Below are 27033 nucleotides of genomic sequence, written 5' to 3'. Positions count from 1 at the left end.
TGAGGGAACAAGAGGGCATGAAGGAGCAGCTGGTACTAGCTGCCCATGAGGGATTCTCCCTCCCAGGGTGTCTTCAGTGCCTTGGGGGGGACACAGCCCTGTGACTGCGTGCTAGCCATTGGGCATGTCACACCCAGCCTGGGGTCCCTGCTGCCCAGGACCACCATCTCCCAGGACAGGCAATGCTGAGTTGCCTTGCAGCCCCAGAGAGATGCTCTAGCTGGTAGGTACCACCAGGGCTTGGATGCTTGAGAGGTTGGTTACATGCCAACAGCCTTCACCATCTCAAGGGGGCCTTTGGTTTTATTTTTCTCCTGCTGGAACCAGCCAGAGCACAGACAACACTGACCATGGCTCCCGGGGAGCCCCACCAGCTCCCCCAGCCCTTCTGCAACTTCTGTGCTGGCTGGGGACAGAGCGTGGTGGTGAAGAAGCAGCAGGTTCCTGGGTTAACCTGGGTGAGGCGGGGAAGGAAACAGCCTCGGGGCACTGCAGGCAGCTACAGCCCTCCTGCAGCATCTTGGAGAGGCTCAGCCTGCACCTCTACTTTCGGTTCTGCTGCAAGGTCTTCTCATCCCTGTGTCTGCAGCATGGGAGGGAAAGTTGGGGGGGACAGTGATCTGCCTCTCCCCAGCCCCCTGTGCCAGCTCAGCTCCTGCTCCATGGATGCTACTTGCAGAGCCCTGGTCAGCACCTTCCCCCTTAAGCAGGTCTTGGGGGGCCACCACCCCCTTGGCTTTTGCAGTCAGGGATGGATGTTTGCCAACCATGACCAGGGAAGGGGGTGAATTGGTGTGGGCAGAGGTGGCAGGAGCAGCCCCGGAGGCAGCGGGGTGCCCTGCACGCCAGCCTTCACCAGGAAACCGCAGCGGGGGGGGCAGAAGGGGGTGAAATTTCCGCAGACGAAGTGCAATCACCATTATCGCCTTGTGCTGCGTGTGTCACCGCTGCTGGCACTCAGCCCCTGCACGCACTGGTGGGGCTTTTCTGCCGAGTGACCCCCTTCCCCACACCCTGGTAGAGGTTCTGTGGGCGGCATCAGGTCCCCCTGCACCGCAGGCACCCAAAACCGAGGGGCTGAGCTCTGGTGTGGTGGCGAGGGTGGGATTGCGGCCCTGACCCCTGTGCCATGGCAGGCGGGGACTGGAGGGCTCGCGAGCGGTGACGTCTCACTGGAGGAAGCCGCCACACGCCAAGGACGAGCGCAGGGCCACAAGTGCGCACCGAGCGTGCCGGCGGCCGGCTGTTCCCACGAGCGCGCCCGGACAGGCCTCGGTGCTGCTCGTAAGTGTGCGCTGGCATTTGGGGGGACCGTGCTGGTGTGCGAGGGGATGGTGCTGGGGCGCAAAGCAGCGGTGTGAAGGGGACAAAAGCCGTGGCCGGGAGGGGAGCTGTGCGCAGAGCTGTGCAAGCGGAGGCTCCCTCCAAGGGGTGGCTGCAGGGGGGGATCCTTGTTTTCTTTTTCTTTTTATGAAAAAGCCTTCCTTTTCAACAAAAGCCTGGGGGGCTGCACTGCCAGCCGTTGCTTTTTCGGGTGGGCGCTGGCGTTACTGCGGGGCCCATGGGTGTGTCCTGGCCGGGATATGGCTTTGTCCGTGCCCCGGTGCTGCGGCGGCTGTGGAAACGCCCATCCCTCCGCGCAGGGGTCCGAGCTGGGCTCGGTGGAGAGGATCCCCCCGGCTCGGTACCCGCTGAGTTTTCCACAGGGAAACACACCCTACGGCACCCCAGAGGCACGGAGTTCTAGAAGGGCAAGGGGACTTTTTAGCACTGGGGTGGGGCAGGCGACTTTGGGGACATCCCCTGTCTCACAGGGAGGATGGATGCCACTTTTTTTCAACCCAGCAAAGCTCCCTGCGAGCAGGAGGACGTGTAGTGGGGCACTGGGTGTGTCGTGGCCTCCGCTGCATGCAGCCCTGCCGGGAGAGCCCTGCCAGGCTGCAAAAATAGCTGCCAGGCTCCTGGGGTGAAAGCCCTGAGCCCAAAGCCATGGTGGGGCCATGGAGAGGCTGGTGGGGTACACACTGCCAGGGGGACAGAGACTTTTTGGCAAGGGTGGGCCATTCTGCGAGGGGGATGGGCTGTGCACATCACTTAGAATTTCTCACGGCATTTTCTGTCCAGGGACCACCATAACCCAAACCTCTCCATCATTTAGGGGGGCAGGTCACGCCGGGGCTCCGCAGCCTCCAGGTTTCACCACCTGCCCCATGGATGTGGTGTGTTTGTCTGCGCATCCTCCCCAGATCGCCCGCTGGCAGGGCAAGAGCTGGGGCTGCTCCCCCAGCCTCTGCAAAGGTGTCAGCAGCAGCGGGGGACAGCACCAGCACGTTGCAGGGAGAGGATGGGGACTGGGTGTGGCCAGTGATTCTCTGCCACTGCTGAGATGAGTTGGATGGTCTCGGCAGGGCTGCCGCATGCACGCAGCGAGGCAAGAGCCCTGTGCCACACAGGGCTTTCTCCGTTCCCTGGAGGGTACGCAACTTCATATCCTGAGTGGCATTAAAAGGCTTCATGGGCCAGGGGCTGGGATCCCCGGGCACCCTGGAAAGGATGGTCAAGGCCTGCAGCCTCCCCAGCTGAAAAGGGAAGGGGAGGTGAAGGCAGCTCTGGTTTTCTGCAAAACTTCCTTCCCTCAGCAAGGATGCCCACGGGTGACAGAAGGCTTCCTGCACCCCAGCGGGGTGACCCAGCCTCACCAACAGCTGCGGGGCTGGGTCTCCCCCTCCATGGGTGCTCTCATAGAGATGTGGGGCCAAGCCAGGGAAGTCTGTGTGATTTCCCCTGCTCACTCCACATCATGAAACCGAGCTCAGCTGGGAGCAGAAATCCCCCCCGGACGGCCCTGCTGTGCCTTAAGCTTTCCTGTAACGTGTCTCAGAGGGAGGGCGAGTGCTGGCAAGGAGGCGGCTGTTCCTCATGGCTGGAGCTCAGCTGACGCTCAGTGGTTCATTCATGGCCGGGCTCCATTTTCCAGCTGTTTCTCTCCTTCCGTCAGCTCTCTCAGAGCAAACGGCTGTCTGGGGACTTTCTTTGAGGGATTGGGGAGAGCCCACACCGCAGCGAGTTGCAGCTATAAATGGTGCTGGTGTTAGAAAACAACCTGAGAGTTACCCTGGAAACCGGCTGTGTTTTCTGGGCTCTGTGTGTGTGGGTCTGATGACAGCCTTGATTCGGTGCACAGAAACTCAGATAAAAGCTGGTGGGATCTTGTGGGGACGGCCCAGCCCCAGTATCGTGTGACAACGGGGCACCCCCAGCAGCCGCTGAAGCTGGGATGGTGCCAGGGCTTGGGGGACTGCAGGGGGAACATTGCAGGGTGCAGCAAGGAGCATCAGCCCCACAGAGGATGCTCAGCCCATTTCCATGTATTCAGCGTTTTCTTCCCCTCCCGGTTTCTCTTCGCACTGGCAGGAAGCCGTTCGGGGACCCATCTCCGCTCCCCCCTGTGGGGTCCCCAATTTGGTGCCAGATACCAAAGGATCTCGGCTCCGGTGACTGCAGGGTGTCCAGGGAAGCCCAAAGGGCTCCCCAGCAGCACCCAGGTACTGCACCCACAGCGATGGTTGGCGCCAGCACCCAAGGGAGGGAGCAAAGCCTCCCTTAGCTAACGCAGCCCACAGAGAGGGGGCTTTGGCTCACGTCAGCTTTTCTGTTCCCTTCCGCAGTTCCTCCTTACCCTCGCTCCAGTGATTTCCAACTTGGGAAGCCATGGCACCCAAAGGAAAGGTAAGGATGACCCACACACGATGGGGGTGGGTACTGGGGGTGCCACAGGGCAGACCTCAGAGCTGGGGCAGTATCTCCATCGTGCAGTGAAGATGGTGGCGATGTGCATGGGAGCGATGTTGCCTGGAGCCTGTTTACATTCCTGCCTCTCCAGCCAGCGCTGTCTGGATGTGATACAGATGGGGGAAGTGCTGGGGCAGGGAGCTGGGAGAGCAGGGACAGTGAGGAGCAAAAATCCTTTTGGAACCGCAGTGGGATAGGGGAGAGAAGCAGGGCTGTGGGAAGGGGAGGAGAAGTGATGTCGCACTGGGGATTTGGACTTTCACTGGAGAGCAATCCAGCCTGAGCCTGCTGCAAGGCGTGCAGCCCTGCTTTGGCCTCTCCCCACCCCAGCCTGGATTTCTCCCCCCTCCGAGCCAGGGCTGGTGCAGTGTGGCAGCTGGGTGAGCAGGTGCTCCTTCGCAACCAGGAAAACATCTCGGCGTGGGTGGAAAACCCTGCCTCGGCGGGCAGCTGCGGCTGGTGGGGTACAGCCTGCCTGCGGGGTACAGCCTGTGGGCAGTGCGCTAGGCAGGGGTGGGCCCCAAGTCCAGAGCCTCCCTTCTCCACTGCTCAGGGCCAGGCTCCACTTTTCATTCCCTCTAGAAATCAAGTAATCGTTGTCTCAAGCCCAATTACCCACATCTTCCTGCCCAGCTGCAGGGGTGGTTGTCTCTGGGTGGGGAAACTGAGGCACAGTGCGGGTGAGCATCACCCCTGCAGTGGTCCAGGATCCCAAGCAGCCATGCGGTGGGAGACAGCGAAGCCATGTTAGGAATTTTGCTTCCACCCTCCCGGCCCCAGCGTGGCTTATTTTTAGCTGGGAGGTCCCAAGCAGGCCCGGATGACTCAGAGGATGGAGGAGGGGAGGCCAGAGGCCCCGGCAGCTGAAACGGGACATGGAAAGGGGGATGGGGGTGTGAGGAGGGTGCAGTGAGCAGGATGCTGTTTCCCTCCTGCGTGATGTTTCTGCACCTTCCTGGGGCTCATTCCTACGAGAATGCAGGGAGCGTGGGGCGATGTATGGTGCTGAGCTCAGGCCTCAGTTTCCCTTACCCCTGCCACGGCAGCACTGTGGCAAGGCAGGCAGCCCATGCTTCAACAGCTCAGCAGGCAGGAACACAGCTCATCCTCCCTGTTTAACCAGTGTCAACATCATGTCTCCCCAACACCACCCATGCAACCCCACCACCCTCTGGCCACCCTTGTTCTCTCCTGCTGCCTCCGGGCACCTTTTCTGCCTTGCAACTTCTTATTTACAGCTCTGCCAGGCATATGTGTGGGCAGCAGCTTGCACCAAGCCAGGAGGGTCTGGCAGCTGCCGGGAAACGTGGCTAAATCCAGCCCTCCCGATGAATCACTTGCAATACGATCTGTCCCTGTGTCCGCCTGGCTCCCTCGAAGGGCAGTGTCTCCTCTTGCCCGACCTGGTCCCTGACACGTGGGACACCAGTGCCAGCAGCTCCTCTCAGGAGGGCCTGTGGAATGTGCCCAGCCCAGACTGGTTTTTCTCTGGAAAATGGGGGTACAGGGTTTCTTTCTGAAGACACTGGGTGAGATGTGCAGCAGAGCTGTTGTGACATGGCATTGGGTTGGGACCCAGGTGAGCAGTGGGTATGGGGCTGCCCCGTGTCCATCCCCTCGGGTTGACTCCTGGAAGCACTGGCTGGCTCAGGGACGCTGGTGCTGCCTGCCTGATGCCCATCTTTTCTGGAGACATGTTGGCTTTAGATGCCCACATTGGCAACACCCCTTTGTACAGCTCCAGGGGTTCTTAAACAAGCCCTGCAGCAGTTCCTGAGTAAGTGATCCCAGGGAGGTGTACATACCCAGTTGGCATGTGCTACAAGCCAAGCCAAGGGAGGATGCTCTCAGTTTCTCAGGGTGCTGACACACCCGAGAGCCCCAGCTCAGCCTGGCTCCCAGTCCTTTTGCTCCCCAGCAAAACTGCTGGGAAAATTCTGCTGTTCAGCTCTTCCCACACTGTGACTCCGGCAGATTTGCATCCCAGTTCCTTACATAGGGCTGGCCCTTCCTTTTCCAGCTTCACATCTGTTTCCATCCAGGGTTTGGACTGATCTGGTTCAGAGTCTGGCTCCAGGCTCCCCCAGGGTGAATTCTCCCAGACAAAGCTGACCTGGGGAGGGGACGCCAGATCCCTGTTTTTCCCTGAGGTCTCTGTTTGGGGGTGTCGCTCCTGGGGTCCTCGTTGTGCAGCCTGGAGATGCAGAGGAGCAGACAGAAGCGGATCATGCCAACCCCCAGGATTTCTTGGGCTCCTGGGAAAGTCTTTCCCTGTATCCAGGATCCCTGCTCCAACCCCTTGGACCACCCTGGGCCCTGCAGGAGCACACGCTGGGCCAGGACAAAGTTGGCAGCTCTGGCACTTCTCAGTGCTATCCACTTAGCAGCCCATGATAATTTTGTGCCTGTAAATTTGTCTCCTCCCTCAGATGCCATGCAGAGCTTGGGCATCCTCAGCATCCGGAGAGTTTTCCTGCTCACAGCAGGCAGTAGGAAAATTACTTCCTTCATTGCTCCCAATACACCACCCATAACTCCCTTCAGCCTGGCTGTGTTGCAGCTGGATTGCCCTGGTCCTGCCATGCCTTCCCCTGTGTTCAGGGAGTCCAGTCCTCCCCTGGGGTCTCCCCTTTTCCTGCTGAAGCCTCCCCAGATGGAGCTGGGAACCCAAATGGGCTCAAGAAACCTCCCTTCAAACCCTCAGCTCCTGCTGGTGTGACGGGGAGGGTTGTATCCAGCTTAAACACAGGGCACAAGCAGCAAACAGAGAGCAATGTCAGCAAGATATGAAAGGGAAGGCTCTGTACTCCAGTGACCTGGCACACAAACAATTTTCACGGTGGGAAGGGCAAACAGCAAAGGAAACAACTGTGGAGAATGTGTTTATGTCTGAGGCTGAGTTTTGCCTTTGGGCAGCCTGAGTGGGAGTGGATCTCACCCCAGACCTGCTCAACTTCAACTTCTCCTTCCCCTGATCCCACCGGGGGCTGCTCCTTCCCCTTTGACCATCTCAATTCCTTTCCCCTAGGTCTACAGGGGGTCAGTGAAGGATTTCCCAGGCTTTGATGCCAGCCAGGATGCAGAGGCCTTGTACAATGCCATGAAGGGATTTGGTAAGGACACTCCTCCAAACCGTCACCCCAGGGTCACCCTGATGTCCCCTACTCCTTTGGCTGACCCTTGCTTGCATGGCTGAGCATCCTGCATCACCTCCCCACTCAGCTGCCTGCTTGAGCAGCATGCCAGGACCTCTCCCAGCTCCCCTTTCCTCCCTGGAGCCAGCTTGGCTCTGCTTCTCCTCCCAGCCCCGAGTTGGAAGCAGCTTTGGGCACGGCAGGATGGCTACGCTGAGCCCAGCCATGGGCAGTCAGACCCAGCCATGGGGTTAATTGTGACTCCCGGTTCTCCCGCAGGCAGTGACAAGGAGGCCATCCTCGACCTCATCACATCCAGAAGCAACAAGCAGCGAGTGGAGATCTGCCAAGCCTACAAGTCCCTCTATGGGAAGGTAACAGCAGAAACATTCCCTGGTCGGTGTCCCCACTGCAGGTGCAGGTGGCCTTGGCTGCCACCAACCAGTCCACTCAGGGACCCACCACTCCCTGGACCCATTCAGAGATGCTGTGGAGCAAAGGGTCCCCCAGCCCCTTTCTTCCCCTCCACCAGGACCTCATTGCAGACCTGAAGTATGAGCTGACAGGGAAGTTTGAGAGGCTGATCGTGAGCCTGATGCGACCCCCAGCTTACAGCGATGCCAAGGAGATCAAAGATGCCATCGCGGTAAGGGGTGGGCAGCCCCCCCAGGGCCCCTCTGAGGACACCCCAGCTGGTCCCGCTGCTCATGAGTCTGCATCTCTGCCCCCAGGGCATCGGCACAGATGAGAAGTGCCTCATTGAGATTCTTGCCTCCCGTACCAATGAGGAGATCCACAACCTGGTGGCTGCCTACAAAGATGGTGAGGGCTGGGGAAGGGCAGGGGCTGCCCTGAATCCCCTTGGGTCAGAATGAGGGGCAGAGGTGAGGGGATCCAGCTCTCCAGGCCCTAACCTCTCCCTCTTCCACCAGCCTATGAGAGAGACCTGGAGGCTGACATCGTTGGAGACACATCAGGCCACTTCAAGAAGATGCTCGTTGTTCTGCTTCAGGTATGTCCTTCTGTCCAGTGTCTGTAGGTGGTGGGTGCCTGCACCCAGCATGGCTGAGCCCGTCTCTCTCCCACAGGGCACCAGGGAGGAGGATGACGTGGTGAGCGAGGACCTGGTGGAGCAGGATGCCAAGGTGAGTCTTGGCAGGTCACTGGGACAGGTGGCATCTGGGCAGGGACAGGGCTGGTGGCACTGGGAGCATCTGGACTTAGGCCTGCAAAAGGTGGGTGCATGCCAAGGGCACCCATGCTTGGGCAGAGCCCCACATGAGCAGCACCCTGACTCGGGCTCTGCCGCCTTCCCCATCCCACAAGGACCTGCTGGAAGCTGGTGAGCTGAAATGGGGCACGGATGAGGCCCAGTTCATCTACATCCTTGGCCGGCGAAGCAAGCAGCACCTCCGCCTGGGTGAGCATCTCCTGCGAGCTTGGGGTTGGGCCTGAAGGTATCCTGGCAGCTTCTCCAGGAATCATCTCGCTCTCATCCCGCAGTCTTTGATGAGTACCTGAAGATTTCCGGGAAGCCAATCGAGAGGAGCATCCGGGGAGAGCTCTCTGGTGACTTTGAGAAGCTGATGCTGGCCGTGGGTACGTCAGCCCCTGTGTGGGGAGTGCTGTGAAAACACACGGCTGGCCTTGCCACGGTGGAGGGCTCAGCGAGGGAGCCAGCAGGGTTGGGGTTGCGGCTGTACCCAGTTTCAGAGAGCTCAGGGAGGCTCCTTTGGAGTGGGGAGGGATGCTGAATGTGGTGCCCAAGGGGCATGGGTGCTCAGAGGCACTGGTGAAGCCAGGTGTCAGTGTTCCTCACTGTGCCTCAATTTCCCCACAGTGAAGTGTGTCAGAAGCACGGCGGAGTATTTTGCTGAGAGGCTCTACAAGGCCATGAAGGTGAGTGGATCGCCCCTTTTGCAGGGGCTGCAACACTGCAGGGAGTCAGCCAGAGGAGGGGTCCCCTTGCCGGGGTGCTGCTGAAGGGCAGGGTGATGCAAATCCGTGAAGACAGGACCTATGTGACCTGGGGTCTTTGCTCTTCTCTCCAAATGAATTATTCCTTCAGAACCAGGGCTGGGTAGAAATCTGATAGATGGTCCCTGATGTGATGTGCTGAGCCGGGTCACTTGGCCATGCCAGGGTTGACGTGGGGTCTCCTCCGTTGCAGGGGCTGGGCACAAGAGACAACACGCTGATCCGCATCATGGTGTCCCGCAGTGAGATCGACATGCTGGACATCCGCGAGGTGTTCAGGACCAAGTATGAGAAATCTCTCTACAACATGATAAAGGCAAGTGCTGGGGGTCCCCGGTCACCCTTCCAGCAGCTGCTAGTGCTGCCTCCCTTGTGATGCCAGCACCCGTGGGAGGGCTGAGCCCCCTCCCCAGACACCCTGTGCCGGGTGTCCGTCTCTGAGGAGAAGGCTCAGGGAGATCCTTCTCCATGTGCTCATCCCATGGCACTACCTTGACCCTCCGTGCCGCATGGTTCTTCATCTCCATCTCTCTTTCCAGGAGGACACCTCTGGGGAATACAAGAAGGCCCTGCTGAAGCTGTGCGGAGGGGACGATGAGTAAGACCACCTGTCACCCCGTTTGTCCCTCTTCATCCCCTTGGTGCTGGGTACAAACCTCCGGGTCAGAGCCTGGTGGGGCACCTGGACCCGCAGCACCCACAGTGACAGTGGCTCGGTACAGGGGGCCCTGTGGCCCCTCTGCATGGCCAACCACAATGCCATGGTCCCTTCTTGGCATGTGGGGGCAGAGAGAAACACCTGGAGGGAGGATGCTTTGGTGAGGGAGGTTGAGATTTGCCACCCACTCCCTTCCATTCTCATCTGGCTCCTGCCCCCATGCCCAGCACCCGGCAGGTACAAAACACCCCTCTAGGAGGCAGAACGGGGTGGGAGGCAGCTGCTGGTAGGGTGCGGGACCCCCCCGGCTCACTGTCCCCTGTCCTTGCCCTCCTGTTGCAGTGCCGCAGGTGAGTTCTTCCCCGAGGCGGCGCAGGTGGCCTATCGGATGTGGGAGCTTAGTGCGGTGGCCAAAGTAGAGGTCAGCAACCCCCCAGCCCCCCCCGTACCCCCTCTCTGCTCCCTGCTAGCTTGGGATCCTCGGCTGCTCGTCTCTGCCACGGGGCATGGCCAGCCCCACACCTCTGCTCTGCCTCTCACTCTGCGGCTGTTCTCAACGCCATTCTCTGGTTTGGGGGCACGAGGTTGTCAGGACGTAACCCTGGCAGGGCTGGCTGCCCCCCACGGGCTCCACTAACCCCCTCCTCTCTCTGAGGCCTCCCTCCCTCCCTCAGGGAGGCAGGCCCTGCATGTCTGCAAGGCATCATGTGCAGCCTTGGCTCCGGTGCCCACCAGAGACCTCCTGCTCCCTGGGACAGCCCACCCCGACACCAGGGCTGGCCGGGGCACGGGGAGCTGGCACCCTGCATGCAGCTGGAGGCACCCGCAAAAGGGTGCTTTGGGATGTGCAGAAATGACACCCTGAACCCTACGTGCATGTGCACAGGAAGGACAGAGATGTGCTGGAAGCTGTAAGAATAAAAGGAGGGTAGAATTACAGGGCAGGAGCGGGCACCCTTTCAGTGACTCCTCTTCTGGCTCTCAGATGATGTGGCCAGCCTCAGCTGAGGTGTCCCAGCACTAAGGGAGGAGGGTGTAACACCAAGCAGGACACCGAGACTTGAGGGACTGTCTGTTGCCATCTTCTCCCTGCTGTCTGCTGCCCTGGCTATGGTTTGCCCCTCGATGGAAGGGGTGACAGGGACAGGGACATTCTTACTGAGTCCCAGGTGCTTGCACTAACACACGACTTGCTTTGGCCTCAGCTTGCCGGGTGGCTCCATCCCTCCCTCTCTCCATCCCTCCCTCTCTCCATCCCTCCCTCCATTCCACCCAGCTCAGGGATGAACCCAAACCCCTCTGTGTATCCACAGCTGCGAGGAACCATACAGCCCGCAGGAAGCTTCAATGACGATGGGGATGCACAGGTGCTGAGGAAGGCAATGAAGGGCCTGGGTAAGCGGGGGCCATGCGCCCAGCCCCGTCCTGCTGCTCCTTAACAGCTCCTTAAGCAGAAAACCCACACAGGGCTGAATGGAAGCCGCAGGGAGAGGGAAAAGATCCAGTTTTGGAGCTGTGGGAGCTCCCTCTTCCCCATTTTCCATTTACAGGGTGGGGATGGTGATGTGCTGCAGTTAGGGGTGACATAGTGTGGCTCTTCTGGGCCCCCTTTGCTCTCCCCACATCACTGCTGTCCTTGCAGGCACGGACGAAGGGGCCATCATCGACATAGTGACACAGAGGAGCAACGCCCAGAGGCAGCAGATCCTAAAGGCTTACAAGGCTCATTACGGCAGGGTACTGCAGCCCTCCACCCTGGCTCCATCCTTCTGCCCACATCCTGCCCCCTCCCACACTGAGATCTGCCCCTCGCTGAAAAAAATCCTGCCCACGGAGCGGGGGACAGCCAGAGCACCCCAATTTGCCCTTCCGTGACTCCCCCAAGACAGAGCTGTCAAAGCAGCCTCCCACTCCATGCACACCACCAGCCCAAGGGCAGGGTGTCCCTTCCCCTCGCTCACCCCGCCCTCAGTCCCACACAGAGGACTCCAGAGCCAGGATCTCCCCAGAGCCACCCCCCAAAACATGACCTTAAACTGCCCCAAGAGTCTTCCCAAATGTCTCCCACCTCCACACTCTCCTCCCCTGTTTTCTCCCCGGTGTTTCTTCAGCTGGTCCGTCCCTGCAGAAGGAGCCGGGGACTGAACCCTCAAATGCTTTTGCAGGACCTGATGGCAGACCTGAAATCTGAGCTGTCTGGCAGCTTGGCCAAGCTGATCCTCGGGCTCATGCTGACGCCGGCGCAGTACGATGCCAAGCAGCTGAGGAAGGCTGTGGAGGTAACTGCCACACTGGTGGTATCGGCTTCAGTGTGTGAGGACAAGGTGGTTTTTGCTATGGCTGTACCTGCACTGCTGGTGGCCCAGGGCTCTCATCTCCTATATGGAAGGAAAGCAGAGCAGAAAGCACCAGGACAAAGACCTAGTTTGCACTGAAAACCTGCTGGGAGCCCAGTTTAGCCCCTTTGCAGACCAGCACGCTCTAGCCAGCTCGTACACAAAGCCCCTCAGAGAGGCCTCCCAGTGCTTTACAGAGCATCCCCACTTTTCAGTGAGAGCAGTGTCTTGCCAGGCGCAGGCAGCCACAGGAGAGCCAGGGTAGGGGCAAACCAGTGGCATGCACCAGTATCCACCAGTCACACCAGTTGGGACCCCACTAGTAGCACATTTCCATGCTGGTTCCTACCAGCCCTTGGGGCCATTTACTGGACATGGACTCTTGACATGTGGTAGCCTTGGGGCTAGAGCAGCCCCTCCTTGCCTGGCACTGGCAGGGTGATGCCACTGTGTCCCCATCCATTGCTGGCACCCGCAGCACCCCACCGTGCCACTCTCTTCCAGGGGGCCGGCACAGACGAGAGCGTCCTCATTGAAATCATGGCCACGCGGAATAACCAGGAGATCACAGCTATCAACGAGGCATATCAGCAAGGTACGGCACAGGAGGGCCGTGGGGAGCACCCAGGTCCCGGGCACGTATAATGCTGTACAAGGCTCCTTTCAGAGCCCAGGGTACAATTTTTTTTCTCTGGATTGGGTCTGTGGCTTGGTGCTATTAACCCTTTCAGGCAAAAGCAGCTCTTCCCCAGGTCCAATCAATACCTTATTAAAGGGAAGTGAAAACCTGGGATGAGGCTGGCAGGAGTCTTCAAACCCATCCCGTGATTTCTCACACCCCCCAGACCCTGCACTTCTCTTTTCCTTCCATCCATGCTGCCTTCTTTCTAGGGAAAAATAGCTGCAAGCTCCAAGTTAAATCCCCAGCCTCTTCTCTCCCAGAGAGCCCACTGTTCTAAACAAATCGCTCTGTGGCTGGTCATCCGTAGCAGAGCACTGGTCCTGGCCTCTCTCCATGTCACAGTGACATGCCCCAACTCTGCTACCAACGTCTCCTCCCCTGAGAGCTCTTTCACAATGATCCCTCTTCCTTAGGAGCACCTGGAGCAAGAGGCTGTGCTCATGCCCAGAGCATTAGAGCTGCTGGGGTGATCCCCACCACCCCAGGCCTGAAAATAGCAGATGGAGGCATCTGCTTCAGCCATGCAAAGGCTGGAGGATGGCCACCACCATCCGCAGGCCCCACAGGGATCACAGGCACAACAGGCAGGGAGCAGGGTGGGAAGCAGAGCTGCAGGCAGGGTGCAGGGCTCAGCTGTCCCACTTCTCTACAGCCTACAACAAGCGCTTGGAAGATGACCTGAGCTCCGACACATCGGGGCATTTCAAGAGGATTCTCGTCTCTCTCGCTCTGGTAAGGGCACCTCTCTCGCTGGGGATTGTCCCCTCCCTGCCACGGGCAGCAGCGGGTGTCTGCAGGGGTGATGGCTATGGAGAAGACGGAGCATCACTGCTGCTGGACCCCTCGCTTGGGGCTCTCCCAGGAGATATCCTCTCCCCCACTTCATGATTTTTGTACTGAACCACAGGGCAACCGCGATGAAGGACCAGAGAACCTCACACAGGCGCATGAAGATGCCAAGGTAAGAACCGTTCTGGCAGTGCTGAGGCTCTGCAGACAAAATAATGAGGGTGTTGCACCCCTTGGTCTGGAAATGGCATCCTCAGGGAAACAAATGCTGCTGGGGAAGGGGGTCTGGAATCTACAGGGGGAGATGCTGGGTGAAGTGACACCCATGGAGGTAAAGCTCCACAGACTGATTTCTCGTGCCCTGGGCTCTGCTGCTCCACACACTGGGAAGCTGCAAACCATGAGAGCAGCCTTGGGGCCGAGCCCCAGGGAGCTCCCAAACAGGGACTGCACCATTTCTTGTGCAGAGCTGCCACTTTGGGGTCCAGTAACACACACTGACACTGAAATCTGGAGCTTCAAAGGCAGCTTTGGGCTGGTCTGCAGGAGCCACCCACCTCTCGGTGTTGTGCCTAGGGCAGATGTGAGGCCTAAGCTGCTTTTCACCCTGCCAGCGTGCCAGGATGCCAGCCCCAGCCCCCAAACCATTGCCTCATCTTTACTGGGTTACTGTGAGCCAGGGCTGGAGGGGGAAGGCTGAGCAGCAGCCAAAAACAGTGCAGAGGGGTGCTGGGGCCCCATTGCCTGGCTCAGCTCCTAGTCCCAGGAGACCTGTGATCCTCGGGCTGTGCACTTTGGCCTCCTGCTCCTTCGGGTCAAGTCTTTTCTGCAAGGGGCTGGGAAGTTCAGTGCAGGGCCAAACCCAAGCTCTGACTTGGCTGTCCTGCCCCAGCACCGCTTGCTCCAACGCATGCCGGCAGCGCGCAGCGGTGCAGCTCTCCTGGCAGGGCTGCTGCCGGCAGAGGGAGCGGATGCTGCGCTGCCTGCGCCCTGCCACATGCGCTGCCGCTCGCCTCGACCTGCTGCAGAGAAAGAGAGAACCAGGGATGACAAAACACAGGGACAAGCCAGCTGGGCGACAGCCGGCCTGGCACTGCGCTGTATTTTGTCAGTAAAGCTGCCTTTCTCCTCCTCCTGCTGCCTGCGTCTGGCAGAGGCAGGCAGGCTGGTATCAGCCAGCCTGGGGCCAGGCAAGGATGCTCCCCAAGGAGCAACTGGCTGGTACCCAAGCCCTAGGGGTGGGGGGCTCACTGTGCTTGGTCAAAGACCAACCCCCACCCCAGGCAGTGGTGTAGAGGCTCAGCTGGAGGAGGACACAGGTCCTAAGATCAGACGCACTCACGGGGAAACAGGGGAGCTGGGGACAGGTCATTTTAAGGGATTTTGCTAGATTTCCCTCGCTTTGTCAGGGAAAGATAAAGGTTCAGCAGCACCTTCTGACCCTGTTGTCTTCCTGTCTCTCTCTTTCTCTCTACCAGGTTGTTGCTGAGACCCTGGTGAGTGCCTGCCCTTTTGCTCCTCAGTTCTTCTGTATGTTTGAGGGGATGCTGTGGTTCTCAGGTGCAGGACTGGGGCTGGGAATAGTAGCCCCATATGCTGGGTTCCTCTGACAATACAGGCTGTGCTTGCTTGCATGGGGCTCCAGGGTGCTTGCATCAGGATGGGTGGCAAGGGGCAGATGGGACCTGCATGAGGGCAGCACTGGGCAGGAGACAGAAAAAGCCACCTTCCTGCCCTTGGGAGGGCTGGGGATTAATCTTGCCCGCTGCCTGCATGCAGGACCCATGTTCCTGTCAGCGTGGGACTTGGGGCTGGCTTCCCTGGCTCACCAGAAGTGGGAACTGGGGAAGGGGCAGCTTTCTACTGGAATAGACTGATGGGTGTGGCGAGTACAGCCTCCCCACTAAGCCCTGCAGCAGGGGTGGCAGCTGTTTCACCCACAGGCAGCACTGCTGTGGCCCAGGGTGCAGGGTGACTTCTGTGTCTGGCAGCTCCAAATTCCCTGTACTGGTCACCTCCAAAAGCACTGACATAATTGCTTAGGAGTGTGGTGAAGTTAAGAGCGGTCAGTGTTAGGTTAATGGTTGGACTAGATGATCTTCAAGGTCTTTTCCAGCCTAGATGATTCTGTGAAAACATCCTCCCCAAAGGACAAAAAAAATGTCTTAACCATCAGCATTGCAAAGGTTTTTTCATAAAAACTACACAACGTCTTTTTTTTCAGAGGCAATGTGTGAGTGTGCAGCTGTGCACCTTCACATCCATGCACAGAAAATACCATTGGCAGGGCGGGGGGAACCCCACTATTTTCCTGTTCATGAGTGCATGATGGTCTTTGCAAGAGAGTGTTCAGGACTGGCTGTCCCAGGAAGAGCTGTTTGACATCTTTGTCCCTCTCTCCTACGCCTGTCCCACTGCCTCCCTCTTCACTCTCCATTGCTCTCCCAGAAACTTGCTGATGTCTCCAGTAACGACTCCAGTGACTCCCTGGAGACCCGCTTCCTCAGCATCCTCTGCACCCGCAGCTACCCCCACCTCCGCAGAGGTAGGACCACATTTCTCCATCGCTGCTGGACCCTCAGATGCAACACAAGTGCATTGATTTGGGCTGGATGGGACCCCTGGGCAGCAGGAGATTGGGGTCTCCCTGAGGCTGAGGTGGAACCCTGTCTCCCCAGCAGTGGTGGGGATGAGGCAGTGGGAGGAGAGGGCATGGCCTTGCATTTGTGGGGTGTCATGGTTTAAACCCAGCCAGCAGCCAAACAGCCCACGGCCGCTCGCTCACCCTCCCCGACCCCGGGGAATGGGGGAGAGAGCTGGAGGGGTAAAGGTAAGGAGACTCATAGGTTGGGATAAAAACAATTTAATAATTGAAGTAAAATAAAATAAAAATAATAATTATAACAGTAATAATAGAAAATACAAATGAGTAATGCACAAGGCAATTGCTCACCACTGGCTGAGTGATGCCCAGCCCATTCCTGGCCAGCAATCCCAGAGAAGAGAGAATCCTGGAAGCGAGAGTGAGCTTCCCAGTCAACCCTCATCCATATACTGAGCAAAATGTTGTATGATATGAAATATTGCATTGGCCAATTTGGTCTGTTGCTTTGGCTCTGCTCCCTCCCAGCTTCTTGTGCACCTGCACACTAGCAGGACAGGGGAAGTTGAAAAATCCTTGATTTCTTAGCAACAACTAAAAACATCAGTGCATTGTCAACATTCTTCTCTTACCAAATCCCATACTGGATCCAAAACACAGCACTATTCTAGCTATTAAAAAGAAAAAAATAATGAGCTCTATCCCAGCTGAAACCAGGACAGGAGCCTGTTGAAGCTGCCCGAGCCTGCCCCGGTCCCATCCTGAGGTCTCCATGGCTGAGGGTCGAGTCTCCGGGGTGCCCAGGGCTGGGATGGAGTGGCTCGGCACTGACCCTTTCCTCTTGCCCCATCCCCAGTATTTCAGGAGTTCATCAAAATGACCAACCACGACGTGGAGCACGCCATCAGGAAGCGGATGTCGGGAGACGTGAGGGACGCCTTCATAGCCATCGGTCAGTGCCCGGCGGGTGCTCCCTCGAGGCAGAGCTCCCCAGAGGGCAGGCAGCGCCTTCACCCACCTCTGCCAGGGCAACATGATGGCAGATTCCTGCTGCCTTTGGGCCAGGGAGACTCCCAATGTGGCACAGGGTCGGGGCATTTATAGGGTGTCCTATGAGGCCAAGCCTGCAGCCTTGTACCAAGGAGGGTTTGCAGGTGACCCAATGGGTGCCACAGCTCCTTGCTGTGATGTGTTCCCTGGGTGCTGTGAGCCAGGAGCCCACTTTCTCTCCCCTCTGTGTGTTGCAGTCCGGAGTGTGAAGAACAAGCCGGCCTTCTTCGCTGACAAGCTCTACAAGTCCATGAAGGTGTGGATGGGCTCTCTGGGGGCTAAGCTGTGGGAGGGGGCTATGCTCTGGACAGACACCCTTTGGGACTCTGATTTAACCCCACAGCAGTGATGGGGTTTGTCCGCCAGCCATCCCTGAGGGAGCAGGGCAGGGCTGAGCTCAAACAAACACCACATCAGGTTTTTGGGCTTAGCAAGAGACACAAAAGGCTTGTGTGTTGGCAGCAGCAAGTCCAGCACATGTCCAGTGGAGATGATAGAATGGTTTGGGTTGGAAGGGACCTTTAAAGGTCATCTAGTCCAAGCCCCCTGCCATGGTAAGGGACATCTTCAACTGGCCCAGGTTGCTCAGAGACCCATCTAACCTGGCCTTGAATGTTTCCAGGGATGGGGCATCTACCACCTCTCTGAGCAACCTGTTCCAGTGTTTCACCACCCTCATTGTAAAAAATGTATTCCTTATATCTAGCCTGAATCTCCCCTCTCTTAGTTTAAAGCCATTACACCCTGTCCTATCACTACAGGCCCTATGAAAAAGTCTGTCCCCATCTTTCTTATAAGCCCCCTTTAAGTACTGGAAGGCCACTGTAAGGTCTCCCCAGAGCTGTTTATTCTCCAAGCTGAACAACTCCAACTCTCTTAGCCTGTCCTCACAGGAGAGGTGCTGATCACTTTTGTGGCCTCCTCTGGACCCGATCCCCAGTTTGGATTGTGCTGGAGATGCTGGGGAGCCCCAGTCCCTCCGGGGTTATTTGTTCAAGCTTCCCTTTGCAGGGTGCTGGCACGGATGAGAGGACCCTCACCCGGATCATGATTTCCCGGAGCGAGATCGACCTGCTCAACATCCGGGGCGAGTTCATAGACCTGTTCGACAAATCGCTGCACCACATGATCGAGGTAAGGGGACACGGGTGTTCCTCCCCAGCTCGTCACCTCCTCTGGCTGAGCCCTGTCCCTGAGCCCTGCAGGGACTGCACAGGGACTGAGCATTGCCTGGGGAGGGGGAACATGTTTCAGTCAGCCCCAGTGTTGGCAGATCTTGCCGTAGAGGGGATGTGCTGACATCTTCCACTGCTGCACGGATGCCTGTGGGCACCTTCCCCATGCCCAGCGCCTTCAGCTGGGCTTCCCCAGGGCCTGCATCAGCGGGCAGTTCTCTGACATGGGTCTCCCTCTTGCAGAAGGACACCTCCGGTGACTACCGCAAGGCTCTGCTGGCCCTCTGCGGGGGGGAGGACTAGGCGGCCACGGGAGCCCCTTCTTCGCGTCTGAGCCAGCACGCACGCACCCACCGCCTTGATGTCACTGCAGCTTCGGGGGCTTCGGGGGACGCTCGGTGCCCTGCAGAGGACGACTCACTTTGCGCTGGAAAGCGGCACCACATTGCAAGCCGGGGAGTCTCGGGGAGGGGAGCAGAGGGGTCTGGGTAGGGAGATTGTCTGTCTCGGTGCAAAATAATTCATACCCAAACATGCCACTAACCCAGGAATTTACCCAGATGGAGAAGACAATTTTAAATCTCATAAATAAAACCTTATTGTTGCTGACCCTGGAGTGAGAGCAGTCCATTTATTAGGTCAGGTTTGTGTTGCTGTAGAGACAGACAAAGCAACACACACACACACACACACACACACACACTCACATGAGTGAATAAGTGGCTAGGTTTTTTTATTACTAAAAGTGTGCATTTTTAGATATTTCAGGTGCCAGAGTGTCACAATATAATTGGTCAAAAAGTTGTTTTTAACATTCTCATTGGATAACCTTAATCAGTTTTCTCCCTGCTTACTTCATCCTGCTGTGTAGTCTGCAGCTCCTTGAAAGTTATTTGCTTGAAGAAAAGCTTCCCCTTCTCAAGGGTACACCGGAACCTTGTCAAGGTCAAACTCCTCTTCAATCTGGTTGTTGGCAGACCAGCTGCCCTCCCCGACAGGTTTGGGTGGGACTGAGCCCATGCTGAGGAGTCTCTGTGTCTCCTTGCTCCTGCAGCCAACACAGGCAGGAGCCCTGCCCCAGCCCCGGGGAGAGCCCTGGAGACCCCGAAGCCCCTCTGAGCAACACTCCCAGGGTCCCCCACTAGTGACAAAGGCGGGCTGGAAATGCATATGGGGCTGGCAGCAGTGCAGGGATTTCACTGAGTGCTTCACTTCATGCCTCTGAAAACCCCCCATCAGTGTTCATGCCGTTGGGTGGATGATGCTTTTATAAAGCAGAGATACAAATCGGACTTTATGGCATCCATCTGTCCTCACACGCGGTTTCCTGTGCTTTCAAGCTGCTGAAGAAGCAGTCGAAAGGCACATGCCATAAAGGCTACACCCCCAAACAGTTTATGTTTGCACTTCCCCCAGAGCCCAGGAGAAAACTGGAATTTCCAAAAGTGGGAAATTCCAGCACTTTCAATTGTTTCCAAGTCAGAACAAAAAGTCTTGAATACCCAAGTCTTCCTCAGAACAGCTGGGTGAGGAAAGCTTTACCTTCAAAATATCAAAGCAGCATTAGGAATAACACCACAATATTATCATAACACTTCAAAACTAGCTGAGGTCGAGAAGCAGCAACATGTAGAAACAAACCAGGGAAGCTGAAACAACTCAGCTGGGTGTTATTCTACTGAAAATTCCCTTGATGCCTTCCTGTAAAACATCCCCTCGTAACAAAATCACCTTTCTTGGGGGAAAACCAGCCTGGATGAAGCTTTTGTACCCTTTCCCATAGAGATTTGGGCTCTTCTGTCTTGCCCCTGTGTGTAAGTAGGAATGGGCATCTCTGTCCAGGCAGCATCTTGGAGGCTGAACCCACTCCACGCCCACCTGCTTGGCCAGGAACCTGCTGCAAAGACTTTGAGCAGCCACAGAAGATGTTTTGAAGGGAGGATATAACCCCGATCTTCATCTGCCTGTCTCTTCCTGCAGCTTTGCAGCAGAGGCGTGAGGCTGCTGCAGAGTCAGGCACAGCACAGCGACTGCAGGAGTAGAGCTGGCCACGTCCCCACAGCTGGGAACTGTGCTCTCCAGGATCCAGCTGCAGTGTCCAAGAAAGTTTTGAGGCTCAGGAGACAGCCCAGCACCCACCCAGCTTTGGGGCAGTGGAGTTCTGTTCCTCCAGAGCCAGGGAGGAAATCTGCTTGTCTCCCTAGCACAGGGACACAACGCATGAGCCGTCATCCTGCCTCCTTCTTGTTGCCAAAACAGATGTTCCTGGGGTATGTACTCCCTGAGCACAGCATAAACACTCCAGTGAATGTTCTGGCTGTACCGTGATCGCTATAAGCTTGTGAGCAGTGACTGTCACCCACAGCCTGGGCTGCCTTGGAAAAGCACAGGGTGGCAGTGAGACCAGGTAACCCTCAGGGCTGGTCCCCAGCCCAGCTGAGGGTGATGCTGCTGCCAGGAAGCCTGGATGACCCCAGCACACCGGTCCCAAGGCCAGGAATTTCCCTGGCGCTCGCTGCCAGCTGCTCCTACGATGAGGACAAGACAACAGAGTCACGGAGTGTTTGGGGACAGGGAGGAAAAGCAAGATGGGATTTTCTCCTCAGAACAACTCCCTCTCCTGGAAGAGTCCTGCTACCCAAAAGCCTTCATCTTGCCCAGCGCTGTAGTAATCCATCTCCAGCAGCAGTTGCTACAGCTGAAGCAGAAAACAGCCAGCGGTATTTTAATCACTGCAAACACTTAAGCACACTCAATATCCTCTTTAAGCACAGCATCCTGTCCCCATGCTGCTGGGGTTGGCAGCACACCTAGGGCTACGCATGGTGGGCTGCCCTACGAGGGAGAACCAACAACTGGACTGAGCTCGGCAAAGCTGCCCACCCCAAGAGCAATGCCAGGAGGGTGATGGCATCTTGGGAAGCACAAGCATGGCCTCTGGGACTCACTCTGCACCTGTGGCATTTTCTCCCCATTTCTCACCTCTATGCTTTCTTGCAGAGGTTGATGAATTTGCAGACAGCTCTTGTTTGGAGACCTGCTCCTGTTTGGTGTAATTCATCTCCCAGCGCCAACCAAATTAAACTGCTGCTGCCTTCTTGTGCTGGAGAGCTTGAGGACTCCACGCCAGGCCCACAGAAATGAGACACTCCAGTGAAAAGCAGCCATGAGGAAGGAGGAGATGCTGGGCAAGGGTGTTGCTTTAGGAGGATGCCAAGTGAACCAAGAGGAACCTGGGACTGGCAGCACCAAGACAGGCTGTCAACCCTGGGACATGGAGGAGCACAGAGGAGTGGAAGAAACCTAGTAGGAAACACAGAGAAGTGGCAGCCAGAAGGTTACATGCGACCTGTCACCTTGACAAAGGATTTGGGATGGAGTGAGTGTAACCTGTGGTGAAACGGGGAACACTGAGATTAGGGAGGAAAAAGAATATGTTTGGCCTAAGCCAAGCCTGGGGAAGGAAGAACACTTGTTTTGTTTGAGGCCCAAATCACTTACTAGTAATTGTGTTAACTGACAAATTAAATAAAAATTCCCCAAGTGAGGACTGTTTTGCCCATGAAACCCCCTATATGTGGGCATGTCGCAGACCTGTCAGACTTTTCAGACAAAGAGGCTTCATACCTGTAGCATTCTGGTCTCTAGAGAAAATACACTTCAGAGCACCCCTCTCCAGGCTCCAACCAGCCCAATTCGAGGGCAGTTGGTGGCAAATCTCATGCCTAGCCTCTGTGATCAACAAGAAGGCAAGCAGCTCAAGGAAGGCAAGGAAAGGAAAGGGGAGGACAAAATGATGGGCACAAAAAAGGGGAAGAATTAGAAGGATGTGAGAAGGGTAAGGACTGGAGGCAGGTCTGTGCTGGCCACCCACACTTCAGCCTTCAGAGTGGCCACAAAGAAGCGGCTGCCAGGGTCTGGGATTTACAAACCAACACACAGTTCACAGCTGTTTCATACATTGACCAGCAATGCTGGAGACAAGGACTCGCTTCCAGGCAAAGCCAACACCAGATTTCACAGGTTGCGACATCCAAAAAAACCCCACGAGCCTGTGTTTGGTGTGCAGAGGGTCGGACCTCTCCCTCTGAGTCAGCTCCAGAGGCCACTACAGATCCTCTTTACTACCAGAACCTAGGAGGAGCTGCATCTGGTGCAGAGACACATGGGATGTTGGTCTCGGTCCTTGGTGCAATGCTGCAACACCAGCAAGCCACTTCCATCCCACTCGCCATCCTACCCTTCTCTTGGATGGGAGAAACCCAGGCTTGAATCCTGGGAGCTGGCAGAGGTTTCTTCTTCAGCTCTTCCTCTCCCCCAGCCAAAGGAGCAGCTTTGTCCCTCACATCCATGTGCTGCTCACTGGGCAGCCCGTTCCCCACAGTAAGCTGAAGCTGTGGAAATGGCTGAGCTCACCAGGGCTGCTCTCCCCACACCATCATCCCTGGAGTCAGCTTTCCAGGACATGATGACTGCTGAGGAGCGCTTTTCTCAGGCATTGCAACTGCATATATATGGCCTGGCAAGGAAGGAAGAGGGGAAAATCCCCTCTGTGCCTATTGTTGATCTTGCAAATTTGGATTCTGAATAATTCAAAGCTTAAGGCACGCAAGGAAATCCTTTTAGCACTCCCGGACCCAGTTCCCACAGCTCTTGGAATATCCACTGTGGGGCTGCACCAGGTCCCTCCATAACCCATCCCCTGCTGACTGTGGAGGAGGAAGAGGGGGGACCACAAGGCTGTGGAGGAAAGCAGGAGGTAGTGATCTCCTCCTGTGAAGCGGGTGACGCTGAGCCTTGCCTCACACGCCAGAGGCAGAGGGAGAAGGGAGCTCTCATTCAGTGAGACAGTAAACCCAGCAAAGCGAAAGCAGGCCGGCATCCCTGGAAAGTCACAGTGTGATACTGACCCCCTGTGAAGGCACTGTGGGAGGTCCCCAGCACCTCCCTCCTCCATCCCTCTGCTGACCCCTTGCCTATGCTGACCCCTTCCACGCTCCCTCCTTCCCTCTCCCAGCAGCCCACCTGCCCAGGCTCCCTACCCTACCTCTCCCTTGCCCTCCATCCCAGAGCCCTCCCATCCTGCCAGGTTAATTTGAGTTTCTGATTTGCATAGGCAGCAGATCGCAATGTTCTGGAAATCCCCTCCTGCGGCCGGAGCTTCCTCCTCGCTCTCACAGCGTCACTCTTGGCCTTCTGCTTCCCTTCACTGCCGGAACACCAGGATGCGTTTGATCAGCACAGCACAAGCAGCAGCCCCCAGTGAAACCCTCTGCTGATGCCAAGAGGCACCCACCAGCACCCACAGACCCCTGCAGAGCCAAGCCCATGAGCAGGTGCTGTGCCAAACCAGCTGCACCCATCACCTGCTCTGCAGCTGCCCCTCTGCTCCCGCCTTGCTCCGGGGCCAGCAGCCCAGCACAGCCACCCATGACAGCCAGGCCCTGGCTGGCCCCATCAGGGTTTCAATGCGCTCCGCTGGCCCAGCAGCACGGAGTGCAGGTGGATGTATTGGGTGCCTTGGGCTGCTGGGCCACTTCCATTCAGGATTCACATCACTGGCCATGCACAAGGCCCACCCTGGTCACCCCCGAGTGGGGACTCAACCCAAAGGCAGCCAGACCCGATCTGAAACAAGCAGGAGCAGAGGGCAGGAGAGCTCCACCACCGTCACTCGTGGCCTGTGCTCCTTCTTAGCCCATTTCCCACAGCATGGCCACAAACACGGAAGCAATCAGGGTGCCTTCATGTGAATAAGCCTCCACTGAAAGTGCTGAACCCAAGCCTCCGTGCCAAAAAAACCCCATGAAACATGTAAAAGTGTCAGCCATGAACACATCTGCACAGCCATGCAGGCGTGCTCAAGAATCACAGCTGCCATCAGGTGAGTTTTCTCCCCTGGTAGCATAGTGGGACCAAAGGAATGAGGAAGGACCAACAGGATCAAAAGCCTTTAGTTTTCATAGTCAGATTCATCCTGGCGTTTGGGCCAGCCCGAGCTGGTGACCTCAGGTAGAAACAAAAAGAGCAGCTGGCTAGAGAGGTGGAGAGGCAGTAGGTGAGAGCACACCATCAGCTGACCACCTCTGCAGGGACCTTGGCTGCAGGAAGGCCCCAGACCCCATGGCTGCTCACCCCTCCTGCCAAGCACCCATGCTGGTATCCCCCAAACCAGCCCGACTAAAGTAGGGTGCTTTTCAGGCCTCACAGCTCTGATGAGTGTAGACCAAACACCCTGCCACGTACAACTTTGTGCCTGCCAGTGAGGAGCTGGGGAGCTGGAATCAGCCTCTGTAAAACAGAAAAACTTAAATCCTTGGTTGATTCCAGTACCAGCTGGCTCCAGCCTTTGTTCTGACCATCAATTGTCTTGGCAGATGGTTTCTAGGGACTACCTGCAACCGTGGCACACCATTGCCTGTCTGGCTCCACCAGCAGCACCAGCTCTTCCCTGTTCTCCCAGGAAGACATATCGTGTTCTGACTCGAGAGATGGACAAGAATGGGATTGGAAACACACATGGGACAACAACGATGCCTCTCGCAAAATGCTGCAGCTTCCTTGGACAGAATCACAACATGTTTGTAAACCTGGTGAACTCGCTCAGAAACCAGGCAAGGAGAATGATGTAACCAGGCTCTCCAGTTGTCTAAAAGTGAATCACAGCCTCCACAACAGCCCCCCACCTCCCCCCTTTTGCTGACTAATACCTGACATGGCTCAGCAGCCCCTGGAAGGAACAGCACTAGAGAGCCCTTTAAGCGGTGCCTGGCTCCTTATCAAAACCACACAGAGGCTGTCTGGGACCTCCATCATGGGGAATTCCCCTTCTTCATGCCTAAAAGTAAGCTCAGCTGGGCTGGTCTTCCTGCATTTGGGGACTGCAGCTGGAGAGTTCCTGGCCCAAAGGGCTCTCACCACTCCGAGCCCCTCCATGACCCAGCCAGGTGAGTAGCATGATGCTTTTTTCTCTGCGACTGTGCCCAGGACAGAGTGAGGGGAAGGCAGGCAGCTTTTCAGTTGTCAGCCTGGAGCGCTGCAAAGCCAAACAATGCCACCCCACCTCCTCTCTTCATAGAAATAGAGCAGGGTTTGGCTATTTTTTGCAGACTGAGACATTATCTTATAAACAAGATGCTTTCTGGTTCTGTGGGACAGCACTGAGCTTTGAAGCCAGGTTTTCTGAGGGTTTACAGAATAGCACAGGCCTCTGGGGTAAAACAAGCCCTTCAGGGAACAAAAGGGAAGATGTTGCCTGTGTGTGGGGTCCTGCCATCTCATCCCCAGTTGCGACCTTGGACACAAGCACAGCCAAAGAGCACATCGGGGTCCCAGCACCCACTGAGCTGTCTCATAACCCAGCCAGGCTGCCATCCTGGTTGGAGTGAACAGCAGTCAAGGAAAGGAGTTTGGGGCTTTTTTTAATTTTTACAACCCAAAATATCAAATCGCCAAGTGATGGAACTGTCTAAACGGAGCTGGGTAGGAAGCCAGGGGTGGGACAGCTGGAAACAGCAGAGTGGCCAGTGAGGATACCCCCGCAAGCCCAGCAGCAGTCGCCAAAGGAGGAATGTCAGGAGCACAGGCAGAGAGCAAGCAGCACGTCTGCTTACAGCAGGCTTTCTTTGCTTCTGGTTTGTTGTTGTATATATATATATATATACATATATATATACAACATTTATATATATATACACCTGTATATATATATATATATACAACATTTATATATATAAAACACCTTCCTCATAGCAAAACCAACACGAGGAAGACAATCAGGTAGCTGTGGAATGAGTCCCAAAATGCTACATGAAACCAGGTGGTGCTCCCTGTGATTTGTGTTCCCCGTGGTTCTTGCTCCTCTGGCTGATTTCTGTTGTTCATGAACGCAGAATAATCAAAGCAGTGGCACGGAGGGAAACGACCCCCGATAACAACTGCTCTGGCTCAGGGGTGTGATTTCCTTGTCTAACGTTAACTCGGGAGACACAGGCTCGGTGGGGAACTCTTTAAGATCTGTTAAGAGCAGGCCCTCAGGAGTACGCCAGCCTCCTTCCCGGGGCTGGGGGCAGAGCTCACGACTACCCCAGCCCATCTGCCGAATGGCCACGGGCCCTGGGTCCCCCCAGCACAGCCTTCCCCAGCCACTCCTCCACAGCCCAAACCGGCTGCAGCCCCCGAGCGGCACCGGGGGTGCAAGGGGGCTCCTCCACCCGCCGGCAGGATGGTGCCGCGGCCGGGCCCTGCCCTCCCCTCCGCCATTTTGTCTCTCGATAAGCCGGGGGAGCCGCTGCTAGGCTCGGGCCTGCCGCTCCCCCCGAGCGGGAACCCTCCCTAAGGCGGAGGCAAGGCGGCCCCTTCCGCCCCTGGGGGCCCCGCTATGCCGGGCGGGCCCTCGCAGCCCCCGAAGCTCCCACAGAGGACTAGAGCAGAACAAACACCCGCCCAACAAACACCCGCTCCGCCATAACAAACCGCCGCCCCGCCCTCCCTCTTTATAGCCTCCGCTCCGCGCCGATTGGCTGCGGCGCCTGTCGGTCAGGCTGGGAATTTCCCGGGGGCGGAACGCTCGCCCCCCGCCCCGCTTCCTCCCGTGCTGGCGGCGGAGCGCCGCGGCCCCGGCCCGGGAGCGGCCCCGCACTGCCAGGTGAGCTCGGCACGGCACCGGGGGCTTACCGGGCACCGAGCCTGGGTACCGGGGCCTCGCCGCCCCAGCGAAGGGTCCCGGAGAGGGGTGGGGCTCGGCGCTGCGCGGTGGCTGTTTCTGGCTGGTTCCCGGGCTCTTGGGCGGTTTGGGGTGAAGCCCCGGAGTGGGGTCGGGGCCACGCCGTCCCCGGG

At 57.2% G+C, this 27033-nt stretch overlaps 2 protein-coding genes across 7 annotated transcripts in view; both read left to right on the top strand.

Moving 5' to 3' along the window:
- Positions 1-1150: 1150 nt before the first annotated feature.
- ANXA6 (annexin A6) lies at positions 1151-18804 on the top strand. Of its 2 annotated transcripts, XM_026857922.1 has the most exons (26): positions 1151-1284; positions 3669-3729; positions 6821-6905; positions 7206-7300; positions 7459-7572; positions 7658-7748; positions 7859-7938; positions 8015-8071; positions 8253-8346; positions 8430-8525; positions 8767-8825; positions 9097-9219; positions 9443-9501; positions 9904-9982; positions 10875-10956; positions 11204-11298; positions 11727-11840; positions 12402-12492; positions 13232-13311; positions 13487-13540; positions 14847-14864; positions 15817-15913; positions 16827-16922; positions 17218-17276; positions 18032-18154; positions 18439-18804. In XM_026857922.1, exons 2-26 carry the CDS (start codon positions 3712-3714, stop codon positions 18496-18498), a joined length of 2019 nt encoding a protein of 672 aa, XP_026713723.1. In that variant the 5' UTR covers positions 1151-1284; positions 3669-3711; the 3' UTR covers positions 18499-18804. The 2 variants fall into 2 exon arrangements, with proteins under 2 accessions (XP_026713723.1, XP_026713724.1); XM_026857923.1 differs by lacking the exon at positions 14847-14864.
- A 6317-nt stretch (positions 18805-25121) lies between these two features.
- The window catches only part of TNIP1 (TNFAIP3 interacting protein 1), a 15902-nt gene continuing 13990 nt past the window's right edge, over positions 25122-27033 (top strand). Inside the window, exon 1 of one of the 5 annotated variants that reach the window (XM_026857925.1) lies at positions 25122-25142. The gene's annotated coding sequence lies outside the window, so the exon portion shown is untranslated. Of the gene's footprint in view, positions 25143-26710; positions 26843-27033 lie in introns of those variants that run through there. The other 4 variants (XM_026857928.1, XM_026857924.1, XM_026857926.1 and 1 more) reach the window with 4 other exon arrangements.

The sequence above is a fragment of the Athene cunicularia genome, assembly GCF_003259725.1.
Source record: "Athene cunicularia isolate RWA chromosome 13 unlocalized genomic scaffold, athCun1 chr13_part1, whole genome shotgun sequence".
NCBI classification, from domain to species: domain Eukaryota; kingdom Metazoa; phylum Chordata; class Aves; order Strigiformes; family Strigidae; genus Athene; species Athene cunicularia.
Note: the sequence above shows the minus strand (reverse complement) of the source record. Positions and strands in the feature narration are given on the sequence as shown.